This window comes from Vulpes vulpes, chromosome 2 (assembly GCF_048418805.1).
Source record: "Vulpes vulpes isolate BD-2025 chromosome 2, VulVul3, whole genome shotgun sequence".
NCBI lineage: Eukaryota > Metazoa > Chordata > Mammalia > Carnivora > Canidae > Vulpes > Vulpes vulpes.
In genome coordinates this window covers 63806105-63827806 of record NC_132781.1, presented here as the reverse complement: position 1 = coordinate 63827806, position 21702 = coordinate 63806105, and the positions used below count along the sequence as shown (strand labels likewise).

The 21702-nt window shown below is 37.6% G+C and overlaps 1 protein-coding gene across 16 annotated transcripts in view; it reads left to right on the top strand.

Annotated features, from left to right (window-relative positions):
* SLC4A4 (solute carrier family 4 member 4) overlaps positions 1 to 21702 on the top strand; it is a 424139-nt gene that overhangs the window by 268679 nt on the left and 133758 nt on the right. For all 16 annotated transcript variants that reach the window (XM_072748813.1, XM_072748814.1, XM_072748806.1 and 13 more), the window contains one exon: positions 4562 to 4638. In XM_072748813.1, the coding sequence (XP_072604914.1) occupies positions 4562 to 4638 (77 nt within the window). The remainder of the gene's footprint in view (positions 1 to 4561; positions 4639 to 21702) is intronic.

The following is a 21702-nucleotide window of genomic DNA, read 5'->3' as shown; positions in this document are numbered from 1 at the left end:
AAGTGGTAATAGGAATAATACTAACTTCAGTGAGCATTATATGAGCATTAAGTAAATAATAATGTAAGTTAAAGTACTTAGTACTTAAAAGAATTAGTTGCCCCTTAATCTTAGATATGGATGATTTCTAGTAGAGTTGTTATGTCAACAAGGGGGGGAAAGTGTATCAGCCACTGGGGTACAGAACACGTTAGCATGCATTCTTCTAAAACTACATTTATTATTAGTTTTACGGTCAAAAACAGTTCAAATTAGATCCATACCTCCAAATTTTCTGACATGGACACCCAGATTCCCTTATGTCTGTTATATGTAAGTTACCTTAGTTATTTTTCATGCTAAAAATAATATTTAATTAAGAATAAAATATCCAGTTTATTTCATATCCAAGGTGATCTTTGTTTTAGCTTGTTCTTAGGTTCTCTATTGCTTCATGGTAAACGTATTAGGTGAGGAAGTTTATGTGTTAATTGCATTACATACATATTTACATTTTTATCTAAGGCGTACACATTTAAATATCTTCCTCTTCCAACACTGTAGTTCTCATCTCTTTCCATTGTATCTAATGGATACAATCATAAAGGACTTTATGAATTGCTACATGTGTGCTAAAGAATAACAATGATTTTCAAAGTTAGTACAGAATGCAATTAATTTTTATGGAAGACAGTGTGTACCTGCCAAGTGTGTACTTTCAAAATGAAATTGTTTTTGATTGTGTGAAAATGCCTAAAATGTGATTCTCCAAAGCTTTCTTTTTCTTATGGCCAGAAAACAGTGATATAATTTAAATTAATTATAATTATGTACCTGAAGCTGATTCTTTTTCTTTTATAGAAGTCAAACTTAAAAAAAAAAAAAAGTTTCTTTGGATCAAGAGAAGTTATATGAAATTTGTGTGCCCTGGATTTTGATGGAAAGGGCCGACTAATGGTAGCTTTGAGCAGAATGAATCCCTACTTGTGCAAGAAGTAGTGTACTCAGAAAAAAAAAAAAAAAAGAAGTAGTGTACTCAGGGTACTCTTGGCATTTCACCTTTTTGGTACAAGCTGACATTTTCTCTTACTAGCGCCACTCATTCAGGATTGCATGAGTTTGCATTATAGGCTCAAACTGTAAATAGAGAACGTCGATTTATTCTGATAACGTGTCTTATTGAATGTCAGGTGCAAAATATCTACAATAGAATGTTGTTAGGGATCAGTAGCATAACAGCTTTGTGGGTTTGCTAAAATGCCATGCACAAATTTCTGATTCCGGATATAATTGGGTTTGTAATCTCTTTTTGGCTCTTGTCCTTGTCTTCTTTGATTTGAGTGATATGTTTCTGGAAAAGGCTGATTAAATAATGAGTTTCCAAATTATTTATTTATTTGATTGTGCAGGTGAGGATTTAGAGGAATAGCCAAGCAAGACACTTTCTGTGTGTTGATGTGATGAGGTTGCTAATTTAATGATTTCTTGAGATACAATAGTTTGGAGCAGTGGCTTGAAGGAGGGCAAGGCTATCAGAACTACCCCTCTGCCTACTTCAATTTATATATTTCTTTGAATTCCAATTCTGACTGGGACACATCCTCTTCTTAAGATAACTGGTTTATTTAGAGCAGTGGTTCTCAAACTTTAGCATGTTTCAAAATTACTTTAAAGGTTTGTTAAAACCTCATTACTGGGCCCCAAACCCAGAGTCTTGATTATATTGTAGTTCCCCCTAATCTGCAGGACCTATATTCTGAGATTCCCAGTGAATGCCTGAACACTATATATACTGTTTTTCCTATACACACATACCTATGGTAAACTTTACTTTATAAATTAGGCACACTAAGAAATTAACAACAGTAACTAATAATCAAATACAATTATAACAATGTACTGTAATAAAAGTTATGTGAATGTGATCTCTCTCTCTCTCAAAATACCGTACCGAACTCCCCCTTCTTATGATGTGAGATGATAAAATGCCTATGTGATGAGATGATGTGAGGTGAATGGAGCAGGCATTGTGTCGTAGCGTTAGGCTATTATTGACCTGATGATTTGTCAGAAGGAGGATCACCTGCTTCTGGACCACAGCTGACTAGAGGTAACTGAAACAGCAGATAAGGGGGACCAGTGCATTTAGTCTAGGTTAGTCCCAAAGAGTTGTATTTCTAGTAAGTGCTCAGGTAATACTAATGTTGTTGGTCCGGGCATCATACTTTGGGGACCACTGCCTTGGGAAGCACTTGTTTTTGTTTTGAGGTGTTTGGGCTCAGGGGTGGGGAATTTGCTAGGAGGGAGGTGGGAAAACAGGGGAGCATGTTTATCATCTTGCTTGGGGTTTACCTAGAAGTGTTGACTTCTGGATTCCTCCATGTATTACAAAGTTACACCTCAGTGATGCTGTTGATATTACTAATCACTAATAAAAATGAGAATCAGATAATGGTAGGAGGGACAGTAGATTTGGTTTTCTTAACATTTGCCTACTTTTCCCCATCTGGTTCCTGCATCTTCCTTGAGCCTGTGCCTTCTTTGGACATCCCCGCCCCCCTCAAGTACAAATACAGCCATACTATCATGAGAGAAATGAGGAAGCAGTATATGAAGTTTCTTGGAAAAGTTGTGACATCAGTCAAGATTACCATTGTAATAAAAACTTCACTAATTTGGCTTCTTCCTATTTAGATTTTGCAGCAGTAGGACAGTACTTTGGCTAAAATGTACCTTTGTAGTCTTTATAGTTTCCAAAGCAAATTGATGAATTTAGGATATTGCCCCGAAAATTTAAAGCACTTAATGAAACTTCTTTCACATTATTTCAGGACTGCCACTACATCAATTGGTTTTATAATTAGAAATCAGTCTTATTTATGAATATATGTAAGTTATTTTTAATTCGTGGTGAGGATTGCCATGGCTTAATTGCTTTAAGAATATATAGTTCAGATTTCCTCACTTACGCAGGTAGAATATTCACCCAGTTAGTCCAAATAACTGCTTTTGCTTTTAATGTAAGGTGTAGAATTATAGCTACTCATCGTTTCCTATTGCTTTCAAGCCCAGCATTATTTGAGAGCATTCACGTTTGTACCTGGTGTCTTTTGTTTTGAGTGCATGCTAGAAACCTGGTATGTAGTTCAAAGAAGAAAATGTGGCCTTCAAAAGGTTTTTTAATTTTGCTCATAAAGCAGTTTTTCAGATGTAACTTTCCTTTGAAAAATGTCCTGTGCTCAAATTTTCCTAGAATAAAATGTCCCACCAGGTAAAGGGTTTAAGAGATCTAGGCCATGCTTACTCAATGAAATGCAGCAGAGTGGAAAATATCCTGTCTTGTCAGCTCAAGAAAATTATGATTTTTCTGATTTAGTAAAGACAATTATACTATTAAAAGAGCTGCTTTCATATAGACATTAAATTATTAGGAATAGATTTTAGTCTGTTAAAATTATGTATTGAAGTTTCTATCTAAAGGAATTGAAGTCTATAAACTAAAAAGTAATTTGGAAGCCAATGTGAAGCTGTGTTCAAACTTTGGTGCTTGCTTTTCAACCCTTGTCCTTTTGGTGTGAAGACCAGCCTGAGTCAGATCATTGAGGATTAATGATGAATGCCTTACTCAGCACCCTGCAGGGACTGGGTCAAACACCCTGGCTTTGAAAAGTTACTCTTTTGCTTAGTAAGCCCAGAAATTTCAAGTCCAACTGCAGAATGAACAGAATGTTATTGTTTTGATTAACATAGTCTCCTTGAAGATGGCTATCACTCTTTCAGATGTCCCTCTTCTCTTTTTTGTGTAATGGGGTCTAAAGTCATTGTCTGGATTGCCAGTTGACTTGACCTACAGCCACTGTATTGCCTGGGAGGTTGGTTCCCATCAAGTATTCCTGATGAAACCCATTCCTTAATATGAATAAGAAGATTGGCCCATCAAGGGAAAAGAAGGGATATGCTTATATTAGTCTGGCAAATGGGAATGCAAGAAGTGAGGGGCCTGCTCTAGTATTACTTTGACACAAAGAAGAGGGATTCTGGATCAGATGCCCACTAAGGAGAAATCTTCTTGATTAAAGTGTTAGCTAGAGAAGGGAACACAGATGGGTTTTCAGGGTGAGTGATACCTAGGAAGGACTGCAGAGGCCTGGAGAGAGGAAGTCCAGGCCTATAGTCTGTGGCCATCTCTGCTGATGTGAGGAAAGAGGCCATCTCTATAGGGGGTAGGAAAGGGTAAGGATACGAGGTACTATGTAAAGGGCAGTGACGAAAAGTAAGCCAAATGAGAGTAAATCCATTTTTATGCTTATTGTTTTAGATGTTTCTTTCAAAATTTAACTCATCTTGAAATGAAGCCAGGTAATAAGACTTAAACATGGTATTTAGGATTTTACATACTTTTCATTTAACCATCTTTGTGCTCCAACCTGTACTCTGGAAAACTCTTCAGGAGAATCCCAGTGGAGCTAAAGCATCTTTGCCATCCTCATCATCATCTACAAGTGTTTACGAAGTATACAACCAAAGTCTTGTGTTTTTTAAAAGAAGTCTTTAATTAGGGTTCACCTTTGTTTTTTTTCAGGTAGCCCAGCTATGACCCATAGGAATCTGACTTCCTCCAGTCTGAATGACATTTCTGATAAACCAGAGAAGGACCAGGTAAGCAAAGAAATCACTGATATGTGTAGATGGTTTTTTTTTTTGTTTTTTTTGTTTTTTTTTTTTGCATATTATCTGAGGGAAGGGAAAGCACTATGTGAAGGGCTTTGAAGTTCAAAGATAAGAATTGGTCTTCACTTTAACCTTCACAGATGTATTCTCTTGGGCATTTTAAGTCTTGGAGCTATAGTTGTCTCCGCTCTAAAATAGTAATAATAATCCCTACTGCAGGGTTATTGTGAAGATTAAAAGAGATAATTTAAGAACAAGTGCATTGATAAATTATAAAGGTTTAAGAAATACTCGCATTGGTTAACTTTTGGGGGCTGCATCAGATAAAGGTAATGATAGCTTTGTTGGCTGTATATGTTTGTCTATTAAAACATAGTAAGTAGCCTATTTGACATGAAGAGCAATTAGGTTTTGAATCTTGATTTACTTAATTTTTAAAAAAGATTTTCTTTATTTAAGAGGGAGAGAGGGAGGAAGGGAGGGAGAGAGAGAAAGAGAGCACAGGGGCAGGGGGAGGGAGAAGCAGACTCCTGCTTGCTCTTAACCTGAGCCTAAGGCAAATGCTTAAGCCACTAAGCTTCCCAGGTGCTCCCAGGTGCTCCTTGATTTACTTTCTCTTAAGAAGAATATGGTAGAATCTGGGCCATTTTTTTCAGTCGAGTGGGTATCTGGACATAGAAAATAGTGACTGGGCATAATTTTGTACTTTACATTAAAGAAAAAATGAGTTACTTTGGACTAATTGGGTGAAAATTCCACCTGAATAAATAAATCTGAGTTATATATTCTAAGGCAATGGAGACTTACGACAATGTGCCTCTTTCATGGGCAGCACTTACAGTAGTGACAGAGGTTTATAGGTCTTGGTAAATTCTAAAAGGTACAGGAAAGGTGAATTTATGTTCCTTCTTGTGAAATGGCTTTTGGATTCTTTCTCCTTCCCTTCACCAGCAACACCCTATTTGGGCCTTCATCATCTCAGACTGGATTTGCTAGAGAAGCTTTGCAACTAATCCCTTGTCTCTGTTTTCTCCTATTTCAATGACATACTTTTCCTATAATTGCCCTTATGTTTCTCTCCTGAATTAAGTTTAGAGTGGCTTCCCATCAAGTGAAGTTCAGATTTCCCTGCCTGACTTTCAAGATTCTCCGAAATCTCCTGTTGTCCTTCTTATTTTATTTTGTGTTTTTCATAAGAAGAACTCTCTTTGGTCAGGCTTAATTACGCCCCTTACATTGAGATTGATTCTTGATTGCTAGAGCTGCTCTCCCTTCATATGCTAATATGGATAGCTCTCCTCCCTTGTATTTGCCTCCCCCTTGAAGTGACCGGAGAAGATAATTTAAATATTGGATACACTAAAACTCAATCCACTAGGACTTGTTTAGAGTTGCCCTCAAAACTATTTGGCAATTTTGGCTCCATTCAATATTTACCAGTAACGTTCTGTTTCTGTGGTTTGCCAAGGGCTTTGATACTGGATAAGGTAGTGCACTTGATACAGGATAAAGCAGAGTTAGGAATATCTGGCTGGTTGACAGACTTTTTTGAAAAAGAAAACAAAACAAAACAAAAAACAAAAAAACACAACTTCTTTTATTATGAACAGTTCTCCTGCTAGGAATTTGCCAATAAGCAGCTGGCAAATGCTGGCTAAGAGAAATTTCTTACCTTTTTGAGTGTCTTCAGATCTGGGCATAGGCAGAAGGAATTTGATGGCTTAGGATGCATATTACATAAGCTTTTGATTCCAGTGTTAGATGAAATATGTTGGAACATAATGATTTGGGGGTGTTGATTTTGCTATAAAACCTGTGTGATTATAGTACTTGAAACCAGAATCTTTGATGCCTGTTATGAACATCTCATATTCATTGAGGTTCATCTTAAGAGAAACCAGGAAGATTTAATTCAGGAGTTTTGTTCTTTTTGTTTTCAATGCTGGAAGTGAAGGTTGATGAATATATCATTAAAAAAAAAAGATTTTATTTTTTTTGAGAGAGAGAGAGAAATACTAAGAGTGCAAGGAGGAGGAGGAGCAGAGGGAGAAGGACAAGCAGACTTGACACTGAGGGTGGAGCCCCAGGCGGTTCCATCCCAGGACCCTGACTGAGATCACAACCTGTGCTGAAACCTAGAATCTGACACTTACCCAGACGCTTAACCCACTGAGCCACCCAGGTGCCTCTATTTTGTATGTTTAACAAAACAGAATATATCATTTTAGGAGCAACTGTCCATCTACATTGTATCTATTATAGTACCTGCAGTTAATCCAATGAGTTCTTCATCCCACAAAGAGGAAGAAACTTCCTTTCTTTGCTTCCCACCAAAGAGTTTGAAAAGTTTTGGAACTGACCCATGATCTCATCTACAGCCAGAGGCAAATTAGAAATTCAAAGTAATATTTTTCAGTTTCTGTACATACTATTTTAGTACTTCAAATACAGAAGTCTCTGGATCATTTTAGGTTGAGAAAAAAAAATGGGTTTGTAAAGAAGATAAAGCTATGGCAAAAAAACACACAGACTAAACTCAGGCTTTTATTTTTTAACCTTTTTTTTTTTCCTCTGTTTGGGTAGGAAGAAAAGGTTGCCAGCCTCAAATTTGTTTTGAAAAAGCTTTTATAATTAATTAGCCAATGTCCTGGAAATGATCTTGGCAGCAAAGTCAAACTTGTTCTGTATGCTTTTCCAAGTTGGCCCCAAAAACTTCCATCCGACTGGAACCGAAGTTTCTGATTGACTGATTATTGTGCCTGGCTACGATTTGAACAGTTGCAGGGGTGCCTCTCCACCTCCTGGAGCTATATAACTTCCCAGTAGCACAAGAACTCTGGGTTTAACATTCAGAGTTATGAAGAGGAGCAGAATTTCTTTGACAGCAATATAGTGACAAAATTTGAGGGCATATTTTTTATGAGATTCTGTTTTGGGAAAACAGAAGAAACAAATCTGTGGACTGCACTTTTTCTCTTTGGCTCTGCCAAGCCTATGTACTTAGGATTTCAGTAGCGGCTGCCTTATTGAAAAATAGCTCAAAATAGTTAACAGCAGAGGAGCGTAGCCAAAATTTAGGTGATTCAATGCTTCAACAATATTCCAACTTGGATGTTATATTTATTAAGGAGAAAAGCACCTGGGGAGAAGTAGATCAAAAAAGAAAAAACACATCTGGAGCTCATCTACTTGTAAATCTACATAAATAATCTCTTCTATTTTGTTGCTAAGGACAATTTTTTTTTCATTATCCAGTTACCTTTCCCATTTACCTTAGATTGATTTGTTTTTCTGTCTCCTTTTATCCCTTTTCTGTTTTAAAAAGAAAAAACTTACAAGCACAATGAGTGCTTGTCAAATGCAGTGGCTTCGTTCTGATTTGCATTTGAGTATAAAATCAGCTGTGAGAATATCTTTTTTATCATTTTACTTCTTAGCTTTAACTCTAGTAGAAGTACCATGCCAAGTGGTACAATGACTTTAAAAGGGCTTGACGTTTTTTTCAGGTTATCAGTAATAGAATAACTTCTCACAATTACATGATCAACCTTCAGTGAAATTGCAGTCTGGAGACTACAGTGGATGCAGTAGTTGTAGAAATACCTTGCAGATTCTCAGGGAGACACTGCTCATATAACCTTGTACCTTCTTATCTAGTTATCACTTTAGCTAGCTTAGCTGAGAACCTGTCTATAGGTCTGCTGGTGGAACTTGGCCAAGGTTAATTTCTAAAGTGTATTATAATCATTTTTGCCTATTGCCTATTATCTCCCAATGTATTTGCCTATCTAGATTTCTGTTTTTGAAATCCCTTTTTTGGTTTGTTTTTTGCAGAGATAGACCTGGATTTAAATATTTTGTCAGAGAGTAAAGGATGAAACCATTAAAACCATGTATAATTTTGAAATTGCTAAGCCATGACTACTTAAAATAAAATCTAGAAAGACACATTTCGTGATCAAACAACCCCTAATCCTTTTCTTACACATTTGTAATATGAGAAGGAGTCAGCTAAATTCAGCTGAGATGATTTCTTCATCGTTTTGAAGGTTTCCTACCTAAGGCTCACATTAAGCTTCCCTTTGCATTAATAGCTATTTCATATGCACAGTAACAGAAAAATACGATAGCATCTCCTTTTCTTTTTCACAGCTCAGCCAGAAAGCCCTCTAAGTCATACCAAGCACTGGGTGGTCCCGCTTCCCTCCTCAGAGAAGGTGCTGTGGTTCAGAAAGGCTCATATTTTCTGAGGTTATAATACTTGTCTTTAGCACATTTTTAGGGACCATTGAAACACTGCAATGTTGGGAAAACTCCAAATGGAATCACATCTGTGAAAACCTGAGAACAAAGGCATGTTGTGAGGAGGTGGTTACATTGTTAGATGTCATTAGTCACTCTGGTTTGAGCTTCCCTGTGGTTCAGCGATGACAGCTTTTCTTCAGCCAGGTGTCCTTAATGGGACTGGTGCAGCCAGTGCAATGATTATCTTTGGAGTCTCTTTCAAAGGGCGTGAGCTAGCCACTTAGATAATTAACAGGACTGAATTTTGTTATCATCTTTTCTACAAGAAATTTGACCTTATATAGCTTCCTTTTCCTGACACTCTCCCATATTCTTAAAGAATTAACAATCAGTGGTTATTAGTAGTGTTTGAGAAGTGATGATATACTGATTTCAGAAACCTCGTGTCTCATTGAAAATTGGGGCAGTTGAATTTTCCCATTTTCATAATGCTTTCATGAAAGCACTTTCATGAAAGCTGTTTATTTGAATCAGAAGACTAACGTTCATTTAGAAACAGGTGCTGTGTCAGCTTGAAAATGAAGGAGATTAACCTGTCTGAAGTAAACTAAACTCTATCTTGTATTTCAGGTAAAGAAAAGGGGAGTTTATTGTCAAATTTAGGATTGTGATTTTAAGTACTTGTGAGGCTGCAATAAATTTGAACTTTTAAATCACCCCATAACTGTATGCTGCTGTGATTTGAACTAATTCATTCATTCAGAAAGTATATTCTGTGCTAGAAAGTGTTCTTGGAGGTAGATATAGGGTTCCAGAGATGAATGAGACATAATTTTTTTGACTATAAAGCTCCCATGCTTTTGAGGACTGGTAGACAATAAACGATAAAAACAAGTAAACAAATGAATAGTGTGATTTCACACAATCACAAGTACTGCCTTGAAAATATAGCAGGGTAATGCGAAGAGGTACAGGACAGCTATTTTAGGTAGGAGGTTTAGCCAGAAAGAAGATACGGGGGAAGAGGCTTCTAGGTTAAGCAAAAATCAAGAGTAAGACTTTGAAGCAGGAATGAATGTGATGTATCCAAGAAATTGGAAGAAGAAAAAATAAGTCTAAAGTGGTTGGAGCAAAGGTAGCAGGTGTGAAGTAGTAGGTGAGGCCAGGGAAGTTATACAGGGGCACCTTTTAATTTTTTTCTAAGTGCAGTGAGACACTGTTTTAGGAGTTTTACCTGGAGAGTTGTATGTACTGATTGACATTTTAAAAAGATCACTGAAGGGCAGCCTGGGTGGCTCAGCGGTTTAGCGCCGCCTTTCACCCGGGATGTGATCCTGAAGTCTTAGGATCGAGTCCCACATCGGGCTCCCTCCATGGAGCCTGCTTCTCCTTCTGCCTGTGTCTGCCTCTCTCTCTCTCTCTCTCTCTCTCTCTCTGTGTCTCTCATGAATAAATAAATAAAATCTTAAAAAAATATATAAAAAAATAAAAAAATTAAAAGATCACTGAAGATGCTGTGTGTTAGAATAGAGATATTTGCCAGTGTTCTGGATCCCCTGGGGGTGTTCCTATGATTAAGCATTGGATAAGCACCACAGTGCATTTAAACTCTCAGCTCTAAAGACCCAATAGCCAGTTTCTTAATATATTTACCATAGATATCAAGATCTTATTCCTGTCAGTGAGGGAAGTTCTTCTGTTTCACAAAGTATTTTAAGAAAGAAAAAGTTTCTGGGGTGCCTGGGTGTCTCAGTGGTCGAACATCTGCCTTGGTTCAGGGCATGATCCTAGGTCCTGGGATCAAGTCCCTTCTCCCTCTGCCTCTCTCTCTGTGTCTCATGAATAAATAAAATCTTTAAAAAAAAAAGAAAGAAAAAACGTTTTCTATTAATTAGGCTACATTATTAATATTAATAAAATACTAAACTATTTTAATGCACCAGAACTGGACATAGGCCACTAAGAGTGGTGAGACTGAGCTTTTGAGTGATTGCTTCTCCACCTCCAGTTCTCCTATTAATGTTACTGCTGGCTGACATCAGACAGGTCACGTGGGTGTAACAAATGACTCATGTAACCTTCACTGGAGGCCTCTCTGAAGAAGTGACAAGCATCTTAGTCTTTATTGTTCAGAAAGGAGGATTAGTGTGTAGGAACAGGACAGAGCAGCCGAGTGGGGATCTTGGGCCCCACTCTTACCTGTCCCTGTGAAGAAGTCCAGGAGAACTATAGGGCATTTCCATATTGGACATTTAATAAAAGGAGTGGAAGGCTTCATGTCTTAAATAATTAACTGGCATATTTTATATTTGATGGCACTTTTTTATTTTATATTTTATATTTATGGCACTTTTCCCCCTCTCTTCAATAGGTAGCATTCTACCTGTATTCCAATACCATGAGTATTCTTAATATATTTAAGAGAGTCATAGAATGTCATCAACAATTATCTTTGATGGGTATCTACTCTCATGTCACATGTTACCTATTTCTGAATATGACTTCATTAAAAAAATAAACAACTTTTTTCCCTTGAAAGTGGCAAATTGTTACACAATCAGAAAATAGCAATGCCTGTGATGAACACGCTAAGAGCCTGGTTAAAAAAACCTTTATAATAGTTGTAAATATATACATGGAGTTATTCTTTATGTACTACAGTAACATTATTACTTGTACATTTTTTAAACTTTAGCTTTTTTCTGATTCAAAGGCATACAAAATTGCTGTAAAAATTCAAACAAAGCAAATATGAATAAAATAGTGAAAATTCACAAATTCTCACCCTCAAAATAACCATTATTAGCAGTTTGGAGAGTCCTCTAGATTTTTCTTATGCATAAACATTATACACTTATTTATATAAAATACAAACAGGATCATAATGTTCTGTAGCTGGATTTTTTTTTTAAGCCTAACAATGCCACAGACATCTACCTTATTCTTTTGAGAGGCTGTAGTCCACATATTTTATTTAAAATCATATTTTATTTAAATGATATTCTATTATAGATATTTAGTTATTTTCATTTCTTTGCAATTACAATCAAGCTTTTAAGAAAATTCCTTATGGTAATTTTTTTTTTTGCATTCTTTAGTGAGTATTTCTGGAGGAGAAATTTTTATAAGTGGAATTGCTGGCTCACTGTGTATTGCCAATTACCTTCCCAAAAGATTATACCAATTTGTGTCCTAGATTTTTTAAACACTTTAATAAATCCTCCTCCACTACTGGGATGCTGTATGCCAATCAGATTTGAGTTTTTCCTTTATGATTCACTCCAGTAAAAGCTTAGCGACTCCAGTTGCTAAAATGAAAAGAATCTCAGTCCCTAGCATCTGCCTCCGAGATCACTTTGGGGGCTTTTTTCAGAAGCTTAAAATATTGAGGATAAAACTGGGTTTATTCTGCCAGTCTAATTGGATCTCTGAGCTGGCTAATCCTGTCTTCTGAGGTTAAGAGGTGAGAAGTACAGTGACAGCCGACTTGGCCACCTGTATGTTTCTTATTGCTTCTGCTGAAGGTGTTGCTTTCAAAGAAATCCTTCCGGCTTTGTGGAAATTTCCTTGGCAACCAGGAATGGCTTCATCTCAAAGGCCCTTCGTGGTGGTCAGCATTTGGAATAAAAGGAAAATTGCAAGAAGAGTTGGTTAAGTATCCTCTTTGAAGCACTGTTCAACACTCTTTTGCAGCTTTTCTCTGCATCTTCTTCCTCTCCCTGATATCCCACCTCCATGGGAATTTTGAATGAACTTACATCCAGACTATAAAGTTAGTTAAATGAAAAGTTCATGCCGTATGTGGAAGTGCTTTATTAGGGACTTTGAAGGAGTGTTGTTGTCTGGGATAACTAATAAGGAGATCAGCAAACCATTCTTTACATGTTAGGGAGTATTTGCAGATTTTGCTCTTTCTTTATTTCCCTCTCAACAGGGAATGCCTGCAGAGTAGATTTGCCAAGAGGCCATTCCATGGGAGGAAATTTTTCTTGCTCTTCTTCAGAAAGAGAAGGGCTCCCCACTGTTTTCCAGCCCACTTGTCTGATTGATCCAGTGGCTAGTTGATTTATTTGCCTCAGCAGAATCTCATGACCTTAGCAGTCACCAGCAGAGCTTCCTGATTTCTCCATGTGTTACCACCAATGGTCTGGTTTCACTCTCTAGAACTGAACTGAAATGGAAACAACCATCCTTTCTTTCCCTTCTGCCTCCATGTTAAAAGAAGAGCAGTAATTTTTTCCTACAGTCTGAAAGACAGTAGTTAATTATGCCAAACTGGCATTATTGCCTCATCAGTATTCTATGCATACACATATGAAAGGCGAGAGAGTAACAGAGTCATTGTATAGGGAGCCATTGTAATAATTTTGAACTTCAAAATTATCTGCACTGTTGTTGATGCAGGGGGCTTTACCTGATTGTATTGAGTCTATTCCCCTTTAAAGAATAATTAATAATAATTAACAACAACTAATATAGTTAGGCATTCACAGTAATGCTTCAGAGCCGATGTGATCAACCCTGTTTTACATACTGGCAAACTTGAGGCAGAAAGAGATTAAGTAATTTCCTCAAAGTTAAATAGCATCTAAATAGTAGAGCTGCATTGTGGCCCTGGAGCCTCTCCTCTTCTTAATGAGTACAGGGATTTTACCTATTTGGATTAGGGTCTTTTCTAGGTCCCAAGGCACAGGTGTCAAATTGATAGTTAATGCCCTTCTGTCTGTTGTTGAGGCACACATTTTGCTGAATAGGCTAATCACCAGAATTACTACTAAATAAACCAACAATTTAAAAAAATCTGAAGGATCCTGTGGTGACCAGATGTTTGTGCTTCCACAGTGGTTAGAAGACTCAACCAGTAGTAGTTTGTTGTGTGACCATACTCGAAGTGGTGTTGGTGGAGGTCAATGAGAGAAGGCTGATATAATTAAAAGTGTAATAGATGATCTTAGATTGTGAGTCTATCCAGCTGGAGAGACCAAATAAACTATGTAGTGCTGACAGTAAAGTGCAGCAGTCCAGTGAGAGACAAGATAACTGTGTGGACCAGAACCATCAATCAGAGAGAAACAAGGGATTTTAGAAGCATCTTTCCATTTTAGAGAACATAAAGAACAGGAGATAAGAGTTTTAGCTAAATAAAATACTCTTCTTTGGAGAAAAAAGTAAGAAATGGGGGAAATAAATTGGGATGTAACTATCTGCAGTTTAACCATACAAGTGAATGATTTAGTTTATCCAATAAATGGAAACTACTGTGATTTAAGATTCTTTGAAATCATGACCCCCAAAGCTCCCAAATTTAATGAAATACAACCAGATTTCAATTTTTTTTTAAATCATTGGAGTTTACTTATAGAATTAGCAAAAGTAGATTAGTTAGCTTGTTGATTTGCCCATGTACTGTGGTGGATGCTCACTTCATTTACAGATCCTTACTTGTGCTTTGCTGAAACACCCCATGGTTCCTTGACTTTCAGGTTGTTTGGTATTCATTCTCACTATAGATATGTTCACCTTTTGACCATAAGTGTGATAGATACACATCATTATAACTTTCATATTTTTTTCTGGTAAGAGGAAAAGCAATTATTACTGATTTTTTTTTTTATGAAGATGATTGCAGGAGTAGCTTTAAAGACTTAAATAAGCATGTTAAACCTTAACTGCTATGAATCGTAGTTTCCTGTTTCATAATACAGGTCTTATGATTCAGTCTGAACTGCCTCCTCCACAGGGTTGTTGTGAGAAAAGGAACATGCTTAAAACTTTAAAATACTATACAAATTTAATTATCGCTGTCATTTTCATTATTTAAATGTGCTACTGGTTTTTATTTTTGGTTGGTTTTGCAGTAAGATTGGTGGGATGGAAGTCAATTTCATTTCAGATTTCATTCCTTACCTTTCAAATTTACATTGCTAATTTGGCTCTTTGGGGTTTCATACTCAACTTTTGCACTCCACTGCTCCGCCTGCACTCTACTGAAATGTGTCTGATTGTCCTTCTGTGAATATTATTATTGCACGCATATTTCCATCAGACCCAAACGTCTCTTTTCTTCTCTGCTTTTCCAAGTCCTACCTCTTCTTCAAGACCCGAGTTAAGTGCTACTTTTTCTGTACGTGCATCCTTGAACATTCTGGCTCACGTTAATTACTCCTTTTGTGAATTTCTGACACCACCTGGCACTTACAACTCATTTCACATGGATGCACTTGTTTGCTTTTTTTTTTTTTTTTTTTGCTATTGTTTTTTATATGTATGTCTCATCTTCCTGTGTGCAGAAGGGAGGCAGAGGCAGAAGGTTTTACTTATTTATTCAGGAGAGACAGAGAAAGAGAGAGGCAGAGACACAGGCAGAGACACAGGCAGAGGGAGAAGCAGGCTCCATGCAGGGAGCCCGACACGGGACTGGACCCCGGGACTCCAGGATCACACCCTGGGCTGAAGGCAGGCACTAAACCCCTGAGCCACCCAGGGATCCCTGTTGATGATGATTAATCAAGAGTGAATCAGCTTCCATCTAGCCTTTCTTGAGACCTTTTGTTGTGCCCAGGATTGCGAATCCGAGCAGTTTTGGGCACAACACTTTTCCATTTTAAAGGCTGAGAAATTGAGTATGAGAGTTTCTCAGAGAAAGGTGATTTCTAGAGTATTGTTACCTTTTTCTTTGGTGACTTTAAAAATTAGTATTTCTTATGATCACTGATAGAATATTTCATTAGGTTAACCAGTTGCTTGAAATGAGCATTCTTGCCCATCTCGTACATTTAAAGTTTCTTTCTTTCTTTTTTTTTGGCTAGGACAATTATGCAAATGCTAACATTTCAAATATAGTTTGCTCTTTCATTTGTTACAATCCATTTACACATTTTTCTCATAATGAAAGCTCAATAGAACATAGTTAACTGGCTGATTGACATAGCTTAGAGAAAACATCAGTTCTTTTTTTTTCCCCTTTATTTAAAACAAAGTGTAGTGTGGCACAAGGACATATTGGAAAAGCCAACTGTCAGCACAGAAAGATGTTCTATTGCAAGATGACATGATATTGCTCAGTTTTCCCAGGCATAGCTCCTTTAAATTATGGACTATCCAACATTCTACTTTTAGATATGAGCTACTTCACTTTGTATGAAATTAGTGAGAAATTAGGGGTAAGGCATATCAAATTTGGAAAGAATTTATTATTGACTGGAATTTATTATTAAATTTACAGTTCCATACATTATTATAACCCTGTTTTGCTTATGCATTTTTCTATAGTTTAGATTGCCAGGACAGCATTTAGGGTAAAGATCCAAGTATATTATTGAAAATAAGAAAGAACAAATCAAGTTGAAATTCATGTATTAGGATGACTTGTTTCAGAAAAACCTTTGGTCAGAGTGAAATGTTGATCTTTTCTCCTGGTGTTTTTATTGCATTACTCATTGTTTCACAAATGAAACTTACTGGTAAAGCCTGTTTCAGTATCAGTTTATTTGTGATCTTGAGAAATAAACAAGGGGAATTCCAGAAATTTCAATAAGTAGTCTCTATATGATGGTTTTGTGTGAGGAAAAACTAGGTACATAATTTATTGCCTTGTTGAATTATGATCTCTAAAAAGGCGTCCTCAGACACTGCACCTAAGAAAGAAAATCTTGTTTAGAAAAATAACAACTGCTACTAGTATTTAAAATAGTTGTGGGGACACCTGGGTGGCTCAGCGGTTGAGCGTCTGCCTTCGGCTCAGGGCATGATCCTGGAGTCCTGGGATCGAGTCCCACATCTGGCTTCTTGCAGGGAGCCTGCTTCTCCCTCCGTCTATGTCTGCCTTTCTCTCTGTGTCTCTCATGAATAAATAAATAAAATCTTTAAAAAAATAAAATAAAATAGTTGTGAAACTCTTTCTAAGTGTAGGATTCTCATGGAGTTGTCATCAGGGGGTCATGAAAACCTCTGTAAAAAGTGTCAGGAAGGGATTTTCTTGGGATGATGGCAGTGCCGTTCCTATGCACCCCACGTCTTCATAGGACTCTGCAGGAAGTCCAGCTAACGCAGGAGAGTGTGATGAATTCTTTTGAAAACCCTGGATTCATGTCACATTTTGGTTTCTAGTTATACTTCTAAAAATTCCTGTGGTTTTTCATTTTTAAAAGCTGTATTGAAGTAGGACAACATGCAGGTTTTATTAAAATAAAAACCAGAATAAATGAAAATGAAAGGCTTTTAGAAGATTCTCCCTTTTCTAAAATTATAGTACAGACTGTATGCTCCTGTCCATATATATTCTCTAGTCTGTGCTTTCATGGTCTATATTATGTGTTATGGGTTGTATTGTCTCATTTTAGCTGTGCGTTCTTGATCTAAATCCCCAGTTTGTAATTTCTCAGTATGGAAGGACTTGGAAAAAAGGATTCAATAAAAGGGATGGAAGATTTAGAGTAGTTTTATCCCACCAGAATTTTCTGGATAGTAAGTGTGTTTTGCTTGAAGTAGTAGCGAAGTCTGGGTTTTATAATCCCAGAGATGTTGGTTTAAATACTAGCTTCCTTACTAGCTGAGTGATCCTGTGCAGGTACTTAACACCTCTGAGCCTTAAAAGAGTGAGTAGAAACCTTACCTCTCTGGCCTTTTGAGATAATGTGTGTGAAGTACACCATGGAGAGAGATGAGGTGCTTGCTTTCTCCTGTCTCCCTGTGAGTAGCGCAGTAGGATAAACCATGAAATAAAGCCGTCACTGGAAAGTGGAGCAGGTAAAATAAGTGAAGCAACATACTTTTGACTTTTGATGAGATTCAAGAGCAAGTAGCAAAATAGAACACTGGGGTATTTTAAATTTTTATTAGAATAGCTCTTAATGTAGAATGATTCTATATTATATAGCTCCTATATGAGCATACACGTGAAATTTTGTAGCAGTGTTTTCTTTTTCCTCAAAGTAACAGGCTCCTAGACAGTTGATAGTACGTTAAGAATTGCTTTGCGTTCACACAGACCATTATGGTTTTTCAATCTGAGAGTGTAGAAGACTGATCTTCACTACGAGGAAATCTAGAAAATACAAGTCAGGCTTTGCACTGAAGGAGAGTGCCAAGAGCTCCACTCATGGCTTCAAGCCAGTTGGTGGCTGCCCAGCGCCTTTTCTGAAGAACCCAGGATCCCGAGCATAGCTTTTAAAGCCCTGCACTGTCCTGCTTAATTCCTCTCTTCAAAGTCATTTTTCAAGGTTCTCTCCCTCATTGGCTGTACTCCAACCATACGAAAGTTCTTTTAGGTCTGTGAAGGTGCCAGTCTGCCTGTGCCTTGGGGCCTTTGCATGTGTTGTTTCCTCTGACTGAAATGCTCTTCCTGCCCAGGCAACTGGTGTTCACTCATTCCCCTGTAAATGTCACCTCTTCAGAGAAGTTTCTGGTGACTTTCCAATCTAGGTTAGAGACTGTGGTTGTAGGGTCTTGTTGCACATTGTGCTTTTCCACCATGATACCTACTACAACTGTCATCGAATAATTGCTTGTTTTAGTTTTTGGTCAGATGCTTGTCTTCACCAATAGGCTATTCACTTCAGAATTGCAGAGATGATGTCTGGCAAACAATGGATCATGAGTCACAGACTGCCAGTGGCCCAAAATGGTTAAGCTAAGAACAGTTAACAGTTTTAAAGTGTTGTTTAAAAGTAGAATTTGTGACAGAGACTGTATGCTACTTGCAAAGCCTAAAAATACTACTATTTGACCTTTCAAAGAAAAAGTTTGCTAGCCTGTGATCTAAATCATTGCTATGTACGTTAAATAGAAGAATTTAGATAAATTTTTGACCACACTTCTGAGCAGGCCACCTGATTGTAGTAAGCATTCGTAGAGTTTGTGATAATGTTATAAGCACTTGGATGAGCAGAGAGCTGTGTGATCATCATAAGGGTTTTAGCTGGAGAAAAACTATAAGTATGTGGATTAATAACCAATGTAAATATGAAATGCCTTGGCATTTTTTAAGCTTGTAGTGCTCCATTGAGCAGATTTATTAGCAAATTGGATTAAGACCCAATGTATGCTTATCAGGGTCTCAGAGGACACAAAATCAACAAGATTAGCTATCTACATTTCAAATCCTAGAATCAAGAGGAGAATGGTCTTGAGGCTGAAACCACAAGGAATTTAACAAGAGCAAAGGTAAATCATGCAAATTCAAAACATGAAGTGAATAAAAACATACGAAAAATCCTGCTTTATTTGGATAGAAAGTTTATGAGTTTCATCAGAATTACATTTTTCAAAGGTGACCATTACTCAAAAACAATTGAGGGGATGTGGTTATGGTAACTAGGATGGTGAGATGCCTAGGCAGTAACCTCATGAGAATAATTGAAGTAACTTTTCCAAAACTCTTGGGGATGAGAAGACTTGAGGGGTAGGAGGGTCATGAAGTTTGCTTTATGGTGAAAGGAGGTAGTTGCCATGGGCATAAAATATAATAGTAGGTGCATGTTTCATGGAGGCAGTTTTTATTTTAATATATAGATGAATTAGATAGGTAATAGGAGTTTACCACTAATTTATTTATGAAGCTTTTATCAAGTCCTCCTTTTCACAGAACACTGTATTGGGGTTCAGGACTGCAAAAATGAATAGGATGCAGTCTCTGCCTTTTAGTTCTGATGACAGACTGTGAGATAAATCTGTAAATTAGGTAGGGAGGTAGATGTCTTTGTGAAGAGAAGGTAGTATGAATTTTGCCAGGGGCTGGTGAGTGGCCCACTGTAACATTTGGGTAGTGTTTGAACTGAATGCTTTTCCTATAGTGTTCAACAAGAAGAAAGTGACTATATGTTAGGACTATAAGTCATCGGGTGGGAAATTGGACTAGAGAGTCTTTGAGTTCTTTTAAGATTTTATGATTTGATAAATGTCAAATGAATGGCACATGGGGATTCAGAAATTCAAAATTCAAAAAAGAGGTGGAACCTAGCCCTGGAACTAGGGAGCAAGGGATAAATGAACCTTCAGGCTCAATATTCATGTCAGCTAACGTGGTCATAACTTCCTGGTGCCCTGTCAGAACCCACCAGGTGCAAGTGAAGAACTTCTCAAGGAAACTCTTGAATAACTGTTGTCTGCTCTTGTGTCAGAATTTTATTTCCCATTAAAAAAAAAAAGAATTTTATTTCCCTCAATTCTCTTTATCCACTTCTTCCATATTTTCTATTGTTCTAATTTGGTGCATGTTCTCAGAGACCTCAGTGGAGGGTACATTAAAAAAAAATCTGCTAAATAAATAATAGCATGACTACTACAGATTTAATTATAGCTATACAGCTGCCTGTTTAAAGTGTTCTGCTGGGGCCATATGGTCCCTTGTACATCTCAGCCCTGGAAGGACCTGGTTTAAATGTTTCCCAGCTGACAGTATTAAATTCTCAGAGAACTGCTAGCAGTCATTTGGAAGTCAATAGATGGTATGCTTCACCTCTGTTGTCTCTCTGGGATGGACATTTTATTGACAGTTTCTTATTAGACTCCCAAGTAGTCAGATATTAAAGCACCCCCTCAGGTCTTAAGAGTATGTCTACTTGTTAGTTTTGCAGGCTGGTTTTTGTCACTACATTTGATGTGCTAAGCAGAAAGTACTTCTATATTTAACAACTTTCACTCCCTAGCTTTTCAAATACAGTATTTTAGTGGGTGATTATTTTAATTATTTTCTGTCGTGGTGGTGTAGGGGAACAGAAGTAGAGCGCTCAGGAGAGGGCATCTATTGTGTCCTTGTTGCTTCTAGGAGTGTGACCTTGAATGAATATTTAGATTCTATGGGTCTCCGGAGAGCCAGACCTGGGCCCTTCTAGATCCCTTTTAGTTCTCAGATTCTGCAAGAATCATCTAGGGAGCATGTTCTTGCCAGTGACAAGCATCTAGCATAGAGGGATGCTCTTTTCATTGTGGCATTCTGTGTATCTCTTTTCCTAGTACAAATTTCCCATTCCTTGGACCACAGAAAGCTTTCAGTATGAACTCTGTATACAGAGGCCTAAACCTCAAAGAGTAGCAATTTTGGCCTTTGTTACATACTTTTTCAGTTTAAAGACTGTGTAATGCAATGGTTTTTATGTTTTTTCCATGTCAACAATCCATTTAGTTTGTGATGAAATCATAGTTACTTTCACCAGAGAAATGCACAATAAATGTGTAAGCACAAAAACTTGTATATAATTTCAAAGTGCCCATGGACCCCCTGGATTCCCACTGGGGATCCCAAGTTAGAACCACTGCTCTGTGCTTTGACAAGAGTCCTGCGTCTTCCTTCTTGTTCTGAGTGAAAGGAACTGCAGAGGTGAGGTTGAAGACAGAGAAGTAGAAGGTTGAAGCCTGAGGCACCAGCTCCGAGGTCCACAGGGTGTGAAGAGCAGAGCCTGGCCAACTCCTGGTCTGCTCTGGGGTGGAGCGCATGGTGGGGGGGGGGGGGCAACATTTTCTCAGCTTCTGTCCAAGAAAAGTACACTGCATCAGTGTTTGTTGAGCCATTAACTTCGTTGAGTACATTACCTGTGATGATCACACCATCCCACTTTCCTTGCCTTGCACTTTTTGCTTTTAAAAGAGCAGTCAGAGGGATCCCTGGGTGGCTCAGCGGTTTAGCGCCTGCCTTCAGCCCAAGACATGATCCTGGAGACCTAAGATCGAGTCCCGCATCGGGCTCCCTGCATGGAGCCTGCTTCTCTCTCTCTCTCTCTCTCTCCCCCTCTCTCTCTGTCTCTAATGAATAAATAAAATTTTTTTTAAAGATTTTTTTAAATTTTTTCACGAGAGAGAGAGAGAGAG